The sequence below is a fragment of the Hyla sarda genome, chromosome 2 (assembly GCF_029499605.1).
Source record: "Hyla sarda isolate aHylSar1 chromosome 2, aHylSar1.hap1, whole genome shotgun sequence".
Taxonomy (NCBI): Eukaryota; Metazoa; Chordata; class Amphibia; order Anura; family Hylidae; genus Hyla; species Hyla sarda.
In genome coordinates, this window is record NC_079190.1 from 163,119,585 (window position 1) to 163,131,908 (window position 12,324).

At 45.8% G+C, this 12,324-nt stretch overlaps 1 protein-coding gene across 2 annotated transcripts in view; it reads right to left on the reverse strand.

Moving 5' to 3' along the window:
* Positions 1-12,324, reverse strand: part of PCCA (propionyl-CoA carboxylase subunit alpha) — a 1,119,575-nt gene that overhangs the window by 325,738 nt on the left and 781,513 nt on the right. For both annotated transcript variants that reach the window (XM_056555680.1, XM_056555679.1), the window contains exon 18: positions 3,793-3,895. In XM_056555680.1, the coding sequence (XP_056411655.1) occupies positions 3,793-3,895 (103 nt within the window). The remainder of the gene's footprint in view (positions 1-3,792; positions 3,896-12,324) is intronic.

Below are 12,324 nucleotides of genomic sequence, written 5' to 3' on the forward strand. Positions count from 1 at the left end.
ACAGGAGGGATAAGGCAGCTTGTAGTCAGGATAGCAGAAGGTCAATGCAGGCGGCACAGTAGCATAGTCAGGACATAGCAGGAGGTCAGTAGGCAGGCGGCAGAGGAGCAAGGTCACAAAGCAAAGGATCAGATACACGGCAAGACAATACTCAGAAATGCTTTCTCTCAGGCACAAGGCAAAAAAGATCCGGGAAGTGAGGAGGGTGGAGGAATTATCAATGAGCCACAAGTGAATTACACTGATGAGCGCACTGGCCCTTTAAATCTTAAAGCTCCGGCACGCGCATGCCCTAGGGGTGGGGACATGCGTGCCGTAGCAGAGAGGCAGAGGGGGGGGCAGGAGAAGCACCAGGTGATGGATGGACTGGAGCTCGCATTCGGGCACGTCCCACGATGGGAGTCCCTGCCCCGCCGGCAGCAGCAGGAAACGGGACCATGCGCTCACGGCCAGCGTGTGCGGCCGGAGCGCATAACCAGGGCTGTGGAGTCGGAGTGAAAGAGTCAGATTCGGATGAAATTTTGGGTACCTGGAGTCGGCAAACAATGCACCGACTCCGACTCCTACTAAATTTAGATTGGAATTAAAAAAATTAAAAAGCAAGTTTAAATGTCCCAATTCAAAAAAAGTTATAATTAATGACTTCTCTACTTTAAGAATAAAGACCAATGCATGCAGTGCCTCACGTAACTGCAAAACGAACACGTTAAGTGACCGTGAAGAAGCATGCTTTACATGTGCTTTACTATATGGCACACAACACACAATTAGGAGCGGCAATACTTATACTTTCCATAGTGTTGTGTTCTACTGTTACAGGGAACCCATGGGTAACCTAGCCTCTCACTGATAAGGGATTAAAGGGGTACTCCGCCCCTAAACATCTTATCCCCTATCCAAAGGATAGGGGATAAGATGTCGGATCGCCGCGGTCCCGCTGCTGGGGAGCCCTGGGATCTCCGCTGCGGCACTGCGCTATCATTACAGCACAGAGAGAGTTCGCTCTGCACGTAATGACAGGCAATACAGGGGCCGGAGCATCGTGACGTCACAGCTCCGCCCTTCGTGACATCACGGCCCGCCCCTTTCAATACAACTCTATGGGAGGGGGCGTGGCGGTCGCCACGCCCCCTCCCATAGACTTGCATTAAGGGGACGGGCCGTGATGTCACAAGGGGCGGAGCCATGACGTCACGCTGCTCCGTCCCCCGTATTGCCCATCATTACGCACAGAGCGAACTCGCTCTGTGCTGTAATGATAGCGCAGTGCCGCAGCGGGGATCCCAGGGCTCCCCAGCAGCGGGACCGCGGCGATCTGACATCTTATCCCCTATCCTTTGGATAGGGGATAAGATGTCTAGGGGCGGAGTACCCCTTTAAGCTAACAATCGAGTTTACAAGTTTTTATAGCCTTAGCTGAATGGCAGCAGTTTTTCCAATGGTTTACAGCTTTAGTCTTGAACTATTGACCCTCCATTCCCTTCACTTATACAAGTGTCTCTAGTCCTGCAAAAAACATATTTACTTAAAGGGGTACTCCGTGCCTAGACATCTTAAGTAAATATGTTTTTTGCAGGACTAGAGACACTTGTATAAGTGAAGGGAATGGAGGGTCAATAGTTCAAGACTAAAGCTGTAAACCATTGGAAAAACTGCTGCCATTCAGCTAATGCTATAAAAACTTGTAAACTCGATTGTTAGCTTAAAGGGGTACTCCGCCCCTAGACATCTTATCCCCTATCCAAAGGATAGGGGATAAGATGTCAGATCGCCGCGGTCCCGCTGCTGGGGAGCCCTGGCATCCCCGCTGCGGCACTGCGCTATCATTACAGCACAGAGCGAGTTCTCTCTGTGCGTAATGACGGGCAATAAAGGGGCCGGAGCATTGTTACGTCACGGCTCCGCCCCTCGTGATGTCACGGCCAGCCCCCTCAATACAAGTCTATGGGAGGAGGCATGGCGGTCGTCACACCCCCTGCAGTAGACTCGCATTAAGGGGGTGGACCGTGATGTCACGAGGGGCGGAGCCATGAAGTCATGCTGCTCCGTCCCCTGTATCGCCCGTCATTACGCACAGAGCGAACTCGCTCTGTGTAGTAACGAAAGTGCGGTGCTGCAGCGGCGATCCCGGGGGTCCCCAGCAGCAGGACCCCGGCAATCTGACATCTTATCCCCTATCTTTTGGATAGGGGATAAGATGTCTAGGGGCGGAGTACCCGTTTAAACATGACTATGGGATTCTACTAGGGAAATTATGTTTTATAATAAATGCCCCTTCCTGGATCCTCCCACTGCCCTATCTTCAGCAGCAGATCAGCACTCAAACTGTTCAATACAGTAGACTGTTGTCTTCATATACAGTAGTCCTGTGGTAATGACATGTATGTTGCCTTTCTTTCCTTCAAGGAATGTATAAAATACATTTGCATATTAATACAGAGGAGTTGGAGTCGGAAGTACAGAAAACTCTGGAGTGGGAGTCGGAACATTTATCTAACAACTCCACAGTCCTGTGCATAACGTAACAAATATACTGCATCCACAGCAGATTCTTCATATATATAAAATGACACCATTAATCTGTAGCAGCTGTACTTTACCACTGTTCAGTCACCAACAAGATGGTGTGACACAGTGGAATTTCTTCCCCTTCTCTTGCACAGACACAAGAGGAAGGGAGGTGTGAGGTCACCAGCAGGGAGGGGGGTGGTTCAAATTTGCAGCCGGGCGGTGATCAGAACGGGATGCCTGCTGAAATCATTTAGCAGGCATCCCGTAGCAATGCCTAGGGGGGGGGGGTCCTGACTCCCCCCCCCCCCCCCATAACTGCGATCGTCTCTGGTGACCCAATCGCCCGGAAAATAAGGATGATCGGGGCTGTCAGACAGCTCCGACCATCCTGAAGGATAGGAGTGAGGTGGTAGGGTTGCCACCTTTTCATATCCCCTGCCATTGGTCGGTCGCATGCCAACCAACAGCAGATGGGGGCGGGGGGGTTCAAAGGTTAGCTCCCCCACTCTGCCCACCAATGGAGGTCTGGGCAGAGCAGGACCAATGGTGGTCTGGGCAGGGCAGGGGGGAACTGGAAAGGAGCTGCTGGCGGCGGCGGGAAAGATCAGTGGCGGCAGGAGGTATGCGACTATCAGTGGCGGCAGGAAGCATGTGGCGATCAGGTCAAGCGGTGGTGCGGGTGCACACTGTGGCCTTCCAGATGTTACAAAACTACAACTCCCAGCATGCCCAGGCAGCTGTTTGCTGTCTGGGCATACTGGGGGTTGTATGTAGTTTTGTAACCAATTATTGATGAAAATTTACCACTACGTTAAAGTATAATATGTCACGAAAAAACAATCTCTGAATCAAATTCATAAGTAAAAGCATCCCAGAGTTATTAATTCATAAAGTGAGGTCAGACTTGCAAAAAATACTCCCATCCTTAGGGTCAAAATGGGCTGCATTGCGTGACTTCCAACTAATTGTTGTACCAATATTCTAAAGTGTAAGCAACTATTATCCATTTAAATTGTTTTAAGCAGTGCACATTCACTAAATAAAATAAATAAAAAAAATTGAAATTATGAGGTGCATCACAGCATTTACTCACACCAGAATATTAATCTCTATCTCCATAGAAGCTGTTGATTTGAAATTGCAAGTACAAAAGCAATATTCCCATTTTCTCTGAATGCATACAGGTTCAGGAAAGCATGCTACATATTTTGCAATGGTTGCAATACAATTCCACATTTTAGTATATTGTTTTCTTGAATGTGTAAAAAAAAAAAAACCCACCTGGAATTATTTAGAAAATGATGTGACCTGGTCTGTGCAGCGACATATAGTGAAGCTGTTGTTACAAGAAGGTCATTTCTTTCTTGAGATGTCAAACTGTGTCCTGTAATGGAGGAAACTCAGCAATTAAAAAAAGGAGAACTTTGCAGAACAGTAAACACAATTTGGGAGATTTATCAAAACCTGTGCAAAGTTGCCCAGTTGCCCATTGCAACCAATCAGCGTGCCTCTTTTTCAGAGGCCTTTTTGAACATAAAAGACGCTATCTGGAATTACCCCCCCTTTTTTCAAAAGATCATATCTGAACTATGTAGATGGCAGTCCCTTCCTCTCCATTTCCCAGTCTCATTTATTGTAAATTATGAGCTTCTCCAAGTTGCTTTATCCAATGCAAACTATCCCATTACTTCTTAAGCATAAGGACATTTTTTTGTTACACCGGTACTCCAAATTCACTAGGTTTATTTGGGCTGATAGGAGGCAAAGGATAGCGCTAAAGAAATTGATGCTTCCTAGGGATCAGGGGGGTCTAAACTTCCCGGATATTTGTCACTGTACCCCATGTTACAATAAGCATGCTAAATTAGACTGGATGAAAAATTCTAGCGTATACACTAACTATGTTGTTGAAGTGGGCATGGTTGGGTCTGATCCCTATAGGCCTTACTTCATACAATGATCTCGGCTCTACCAAGACCGGTTAAGGGTAGCTTACTCTTGAGGGACACTATCGTTTCATGGAAGGCTTGCCGGGAGGATATGAATTTACCGTTTCTTATAAGAAAGGATATGCCGCTGTGGTCCTACCCAGAATTCCCATTGGGACAACAAAATCCTTTTTACCAAGGTTAGAAGGAAGCGGGAGTGTTGTTGGTCCATCATCTCTTTCATCCAACTGAGCCCCGCTATTACACCTTGCCTGAGTTTACAACACAATATGGGTTGGGTCCTTCACACTTTATTCAATACTGGCAACTGATGTCCTTTGTCTGCCCGAGACTTTGTGACCGTACTAAAGAGAGAGGCGTCACCTCATTTGATGCATTTACTACCAGCACTACTACTTTCACTTATATTGGAAAATCCTTAGGAGTGGAAGTGAGGTGCTTTGCGGTTCTTTGTTTGGGTATTGGGAACAGAAGCTTGGAAGATCTGACCTGGACAAGGGTTGGGAAAAGGTCAGGAAGATGGTGGTCAGTTTAGTGTTGCGAGATACGCAGTTTAAGATTAGACATCATGCAGTTTATGGTTTTACTTTACCCAAAACGATTGACAGACCTGATCGCAAAGAAGAATGTCCGAATTGCCGAGAACGTTGGTCAGATCTCCAACATGGTTTGGTGACATGTCCACAGACTTTTAGCTTTTGGGTCTCCCTGTTTGTTGTGCTGAGGGACAAATTGAACATTCAGTTACAGGTTGACCCCCTTTTAATGTTTCTACATGTGCCAAGAGACGAGGTCAATCTGACTTTACTGATACAATTATTCTTGTTGGTGGGAAAACGTTCCTTTTCGTCTTCCTAGTTGTCATCTACTATGCCATTGGTGGCAGAGGTACTCCTTCAGATGAAACATTCTCTTTATTTGGACCAATTAGAATGTGGGAGAACGGCGGATAAATCTGTGAAATTTTTTTTTTTAAAAAATGGAAGACTTTTATTGTAGCATTCCTGTTGGATGATGAGATTGTTTCTGTAGTTACCCCTTTTAAGAATACAATGTGGTATTTGCCTAAAGCAGTGGAGGGAACCTTGGATCGTTTACTGCCTCCTTGAGCGACTCCTACAACCTATACTATGTGTTTTATTTTTCTGCTAGCACTTGTGTGGAGATTTGTGAGTCTTTTATAAGATTTTCCTCTGGTGTGATTCTCTGAGCGGTGGGTGGAGGGAGGGTAGGGGTGTTTTTGTTGGGGGTTCATGTAATGCATTATTTGCTTGTCACCTACGACGTGCCCTTTTTTTTGGTATGCTTTTGTCATGTCACAGCTAAAGACTGTCTCTACACAGGTGTGCCTAGTCCCTGTATTTTGCAAAATCTTCAATAAAAAAGGATTTAAAAATAAAAAAAGAAGCTATCTGATTGGTTGCTATGGTCAACTGGTCATTTTTTCTTCTACAACAATGAGGAGGGGGGAGGAAGTGAAACAAAACTTAACTTTTAATCTAATATGTTAAAAGTAACAAGTTTTCACTTCCTCCCCCCTCCTCATTGTTTCATATGAATTTTTGAGAGTATTTCATCTTAGGTGGGTAGACACCTATATTTTTCAATTCCTCAGTTTCAATTTTTCTTCTATACAGGTTTTGATAAATCTCCCAATTTTTTTTTATACTACAAGTTTATAATGTCATGTTTATTACATAGATTTTATTCTAATGCTATATGGGAAATAAAGTTATCACAGACACCCCAGGCCCTCTTAGTGCTTACTGATTAATTTTTGAAAAGGGGGTGTTCACTCAGGTGGAACCACTCTATATTTAGAGCCAAATGACATGTCAGATGGAGTACTACTTCAATCCTTAACGATCCTTGTCAAATGGTACATAACTAACATAGCTATCTGTTCCTGCTCCATTTTGTTTCACCATAGAGATCTAGTGGGTGCCGTCAGTGCAGATAATCGCAAAAAACTAAACAAAAAAACTGTATGTATGCCTGCTCCTGTTGCAACTGCCAGGATCACACATTCTATCAGTTTAGGCTGGGTTTACACCATGGAATATCTGAGCGAAATTCCATTTTGAAATTCTGAAGCAGCAGAGTTCCACTGCTGTCAATGGGATTCCGCTGCATAGTGCAAACCAATCTTGCTCATTCTTTTAGAAGATTCCGGGCAGAATACATTGCCATCTACGAAAAAAGCAACCTCTGTCTCTGTCAGGCAGGCATTATTCTGGCTGGAGATACCTCAGTCTGAACCAAGCCTAAATCTGTACAAAGTTTTTAGTAAAAACACACACTATAGAAATGTATTATTTCAATAATAGTGGGATGTCTGTAGATTTGGGTACAGGTTTGGGACTCACTATACAAAAGGGAAATGACTAAACATATGACATGAGCTGTGGTCTTCCACCTTACCTGAGGTACAACATTATTTTTCCCAATGTTATTAAATGCATACACATGAGCCAAACTGGTGCATACCCAGCTGTTACCCAGTAATCAATCCAATTTTCTTTTGACAAAAAAACTCAAGAAAAACCATATTCTAGCAATGAAAATCTGTAGAAGGGTTGTAGCAAAAGCACAAAAGGTAGAGAAATTCTGTGTTGATCTACCAAGTAATATTCATGTTGTAAAGCTTCTTTATTCTTTTGACATGATTATTTAAATGTTAATATACATTCTGTAATAAAATCTGATTGAAAGTTATGTACAGTACTATACAGGTTAGAGGGGTAAAATATTAATGTATATAGTAATAAAAGAATATATGAGGCAAAGGTCAACAATCAAATAAACTGCTGTTTTTGCTTAATGGCTTGGCGTCTCAATGGCACATTGTACAGTGTACACAAACCAAGAACAGGCTTGTGGTAGCCTCTACATGCAATTGAAGGTCAGGAATGGAATGCAAAAATCAATGACCTTTAGTTCCTTCCATCTCCCTTGAAATTAATATTAGGAAGGCTTACCATAATGAGAAACTTACTTTATAAAGAAATGACACAAGGTAACTTTTAAGGACATAAACTTTAACTGGTTTTAACAGGTTTGTTTTACTTTATATTTAAAATTACACAAATGTGATATATATATATATATATATATATATATATATATATATATATATATATATATATAAATACCTGTGATTCACAACCGGGGTTCCCTCGCACCCAGAGGTGCCATTCGGCAGCGCCAGGGGAGCTGCATAATATTGTGTGGAAAAAAAAAAAAAGTATTACTCCTCCCCCTCCTCTTCACAAAACACCTCTTGCAGGGATAGGACGGCACAAGATGGGAAGCCCACGTCACTCACTGAAGTCCTGCCCAACAAGCAGGATATTTCCCCGCTGTAGAGGAGCTTTTGCAGTGGCCAGAAGCTGCAAGTTAAAGGAAAACTGTCAGCCTGTTCACCCACGCTACACCCAATAGACTGGGTTATAGTGTGGGTTAACAGGATTCAAACGAGGGGTCACTTATTTTCATCAACTGGCCGCATAGGTATCTTGTTCTGACGTTCCGGGATTTCTAATGAAGGGGCACTGAAGGTGTCTCACCCGCCGGCTGGCCGCCTCTCGCTCCTGTAGTAAGGCTCCTAAGCCCGCCCCTCCACTATGCATATGCATTGGATTCAACTCTACGTCCTAGTGACGTGGAGTCCCACATTACATGATCGCAGTGTGCTGTCTGAAGAGCACATGCGCCGCTATATTTTCCCCAGCTCTCAGGCTCCCCAGCTCTCACGTCATCAGGGCGTAAGAGCTGGGGAAAATATAGCGGCGCATGCGCTCTTCAGACAGTGCTGCGATCACGTGATGTGGGACTCCACATCACTAGGACGTAGAGTTGAATCCAATGCATATGCATATTGGAGAGGCGGGCTTAGGAGCCTTACTATGGGAGCAAAAGGCAGCCAGCCGACGGGGGAGACACCTTTAGGGCGCTTATTCTCATTAGAAATCTCGGAACTTTGGAACAAGATATATCGGTGGCCAGTTGACGAAAATAAGTAAGTGACCCCTATTTTGAATTCTGTTCACCCACACTATAGCCCAGTGAATTGGGTTTACTGTGGGTGAAAAGGATGACAGTTTTCCTTTAAGCAACCTGGTAAGAAGCATGGGGGGAAGCTGGTGTGCGAGAGTTGTTCTGAAAAGGGGGGGGGGGGGGGTTTCGAGTGGTGTGGTACAGAACATGGATGGGGGGAGGGGGTTGTGGGTGATGCACCAGAGTTGTGGTATTGTTGGGGTTGTTAATTCTGGAGGCATCTAGGGGAAATTAGCCAGAATTGTAGGAATTTTGCAAGCATTTGGGGAGGGGGTGAATGGAAGCAGTGGCGGGGAAGGGTGAATGGAAGCAGTGGCGGGGAAGGGTGAATGGAAGCAGTGGCGGGGAAGGGTGAATGGAAGCAGTGGCGGGGAAGGGTGAATGGAAGCAGTGGCGGGGAAGGGTGAATGGAAGCAGTGGCGGTGGTGGGGGAATGGAAGCAGTGGCGGTGGGGGTGAATGGAAGCAATAGCAGGGGGTTGGGGGTGAATGGAAGCAGTGGCGGGGGTTTGAATGGAAGCAAGTGGCAGGGTGGGTTGGGGTCTTAATGGAAGCAGCGGCAGGGTGGGTAGATTGGTGAATAGAATCAGTGGCAGGGTGGGTGAATGGAAGCAGCAACAGGGTGGGTGGGAGGATTAATGGAAGCAGTGGCATGGTGGGTAGGTGGGTGAATAGAAGCAGTGGCAGGGTGGGTGAATGGAAGCAGTGGCAGGGTGGGTGAATGGAAGCAGTGGCAGAGTGGGCGGGTGGGGATTAATGGAAGCAGTGGCAGGATGGGTAGGTGGGAGAATAGAAGCAGTGGCAGGGTGGGTAGGTGGGTGAATAGAAGCTGTGGCAGGGTGGGTAGGTGGGTGAATAGAAGCAGTGGCAGGGGGGGTGAATGGAAGCAGCAGTAGAGTGGGTAGGGGGGTGAATAGAAGCAGTGGCAGGGTGGGTGAATGGAAGAAATAGCAGGGTGTGTGTGGGTTTTGAATACAAGAAATGGCAGGGTGGGTGGAGGGTTTGAACGGAAGCAGTGGCAGGGTGGGTGTTGGGTTTGAACGGAAGCAGTGGCAGGGTGGGTGGGGTTTTTGAACGGAAGCAGTGGCAGGGTGGGTGGGGGGCTTTGAATAGAAGCAGTGGCAGGGTGGTTGAATGGAAGCAGTGGCAGGGTAGGTGAATGGAAGCAGTGGAAGGGTGGGTGAATGGAAGCAGTGGAAGGGTGGGTGAATGGAAGCAGTGGAAGGGTGGGTGAATGGAAGCAGTGGCAGAGAGGGTGGGGGGTGAATGGAAACAGTGGCAGGGGGGTGGGGGGTAAATGGAAGCAATAGTAAAGGGGGGATGAATGGGGGCAATAGTGTGAGGGGGTTGAATGGAGGCAATAGCGCTGGGAGGGAGGAGGCAATGTGGGTGGCTAGAATCAACGTGGGAGGAAATGTGGGTGGCTGGAAGCAATGTGGGAGGCAATGTGGGTAGAGGCGTTTAGGTGGGAGTTTGGAGGCAAAAGGTGTGAGTGCTTGGTTGGCTTGAGATGATAGTGAGGGGTGGGTTGCTGGGAGTCTGGAGGCTACAGTATTGAGTGGGTGGCTGGGAGTCTGGAGGCAACAGAGGAGTATGGAGGCAATAGTGGTGGGAGGCTGGGAGTCTGGGGGCAATAGGGGAGTCTATAGGCAATAGTGGTGGGTGGGTGGCTAAGAGTATGGAAGCAATAGGGGAGTATGATGGCAATAGTAGTGGATGGCTGTGAGTCTGGAGGCAATAGTGGTGGGTAAGAGGCTGGAGGCAACAGGGGTGGGTGAAAATCTGGAGGCATTTGGAAGTATTGTGTGTTTGTGTGTGAGGTTGGAGGCATTTGGGGGGAAGCTGGAGGCATTATGTGTGTGGGAGAGAGGTTAGAGGCATTTGGGGGGAGACTGGAGGTGTTGTTGGTGCGCGGGGGCGAGAGCATTTGGGGGGATGCTGGAGGCATTATGTGTGTGAGGCTGCTGGAGGCATTGTGTGTGTTTGTGTGAGGCTGCGGGAGGCTTTGTGTGTGTGAGGCTGCTGGAGGCATTGTGTGTGTGGCTGCTGGAGGCATTGTATGTGTGTGAAGCTTGAAGTATTATTGTGATAAAAGGGAAGGATAATGCTGGAAGAGTGCGGAGCCTAATATGTTTTTTTTTTTTGCAGGTTAAGTGGTGAAGAGTTGTGACTGGAAGAAATTAACATGATGGTCCGGGCCAGACTGAGAAGAAAAAGGAAAGTGACCCACTCCGATCAGAGAAGAAGTGCTTTGTGAGTCCTGCATATAGCAACACTGTAATCCACATAGCCAACAGATCTATAGGTATTGTGAATTGCTTCTTTTTAGGCATTTTATGTCGCACGTCGAACATTATTCAGTAGTGGTGCCCAGAGACAAAAAGGTTGGGAACCAATGATATATACAAACACAGAATAATACCTCGCTATACAATAATGTCACTGCACAATGGTCCCTACCTTAACACTGTCAAGTAATACACAGTTTAAAATAGTGATAGTATTTTATGTCACTTAGTAACTAAGAGCAAACAGCATGAGGGGAATTTATGATTGTACAGGGTGGGCCATTTATATGTATACACCTTAATAAAATGGGAATGATAGGGGATATTAACTTCCTGTTTGTGGCACATTAGTATATGTGAGGGGGGAAACTTTTCAAGATGGGTGGTGACCATGGTGGCCATTTTGAATCCAACTTTTGTTTTTTCAATAGGAAGAGGGTCATGTGACACATCAAACTTATTGGGAATTTCACAAGAAAAACCATGATGTGCTTGGTTTTAATGTAACTTTATTCTTTCACGAGTTATTTACAAGTTTCTGACCACTTATAAAATGTGTTCAATGTGCTGCCCATTGTGTTGGATTGTCAATGCAACCCTCTTCTCCCACTCTTCACACACTGATAGCAACACCGCAGGAGAAATACTAGCACAGGCTTCCAGTATCCATAGTTTCAGGTGCTGCAGAAAGGGCAAAAAAAAAAAATGGAACAGAACCCTCAGTTTACGCAGAAGATTTTGTTCAGTGATGAGGCAAACTTTTATGTGAATGGTGAAGTTAACAAACAAAACCACCGCTATTGGTCTGACACTAACCCACATTGGACAGATCCCTCCAAGACTGTTGGAACACAAAAATTGATGGTATGTTGTGGTATATGGGGTACAAAGATAGTGGGGTCATTCATCATCAATGGAAACCTCAATGCCACTGGATATACAAAATTGCTACATGATGATGTGTTTCCCTCTTTATGTACTGAAGCTGGCACGTTCCCCGAGTTTTTCCAGCAAGATGGTGCACCACCACATTATGGGTGTCAGGTCCGAGCATTCCTAGATGAACAGTTTCCTGGAAAGTGGATTGGTCATTGTGGGCCAGTTGAATGGCCCCCAAGGTCTCCTGATTTGACCCCCTTAGACTTTTATCTTTGGGGTCATCTGAAGGCAATTGTCTATGCAGTGAAGATACGAGATGTGCAGCACCTGAAACTACGGATACTGGAAGCCTGTGCTAGCATTTCTCCTGCAGTGTTGCTATCAGTGTGTGAAGAGTGGGAGAAGAGGGTTGCATTGATAATCCAACAAAATGGGCAGCACATTGAACACATTTTATGAGTGGTCAGAAACTTGTAAATAACTCATGAATGAATAAAGTTACGTTAAAACCAAGCACATCATTGTTTTTCTTGTGAAATTCCCAATAAGTTTCATGTGTCACACCTATTGAAAAAACTAAAGTTGGATTCAAAATGGCCAACTTCAAAATGGCCGCCATGGTCACCACCCATCTTGAAAAGT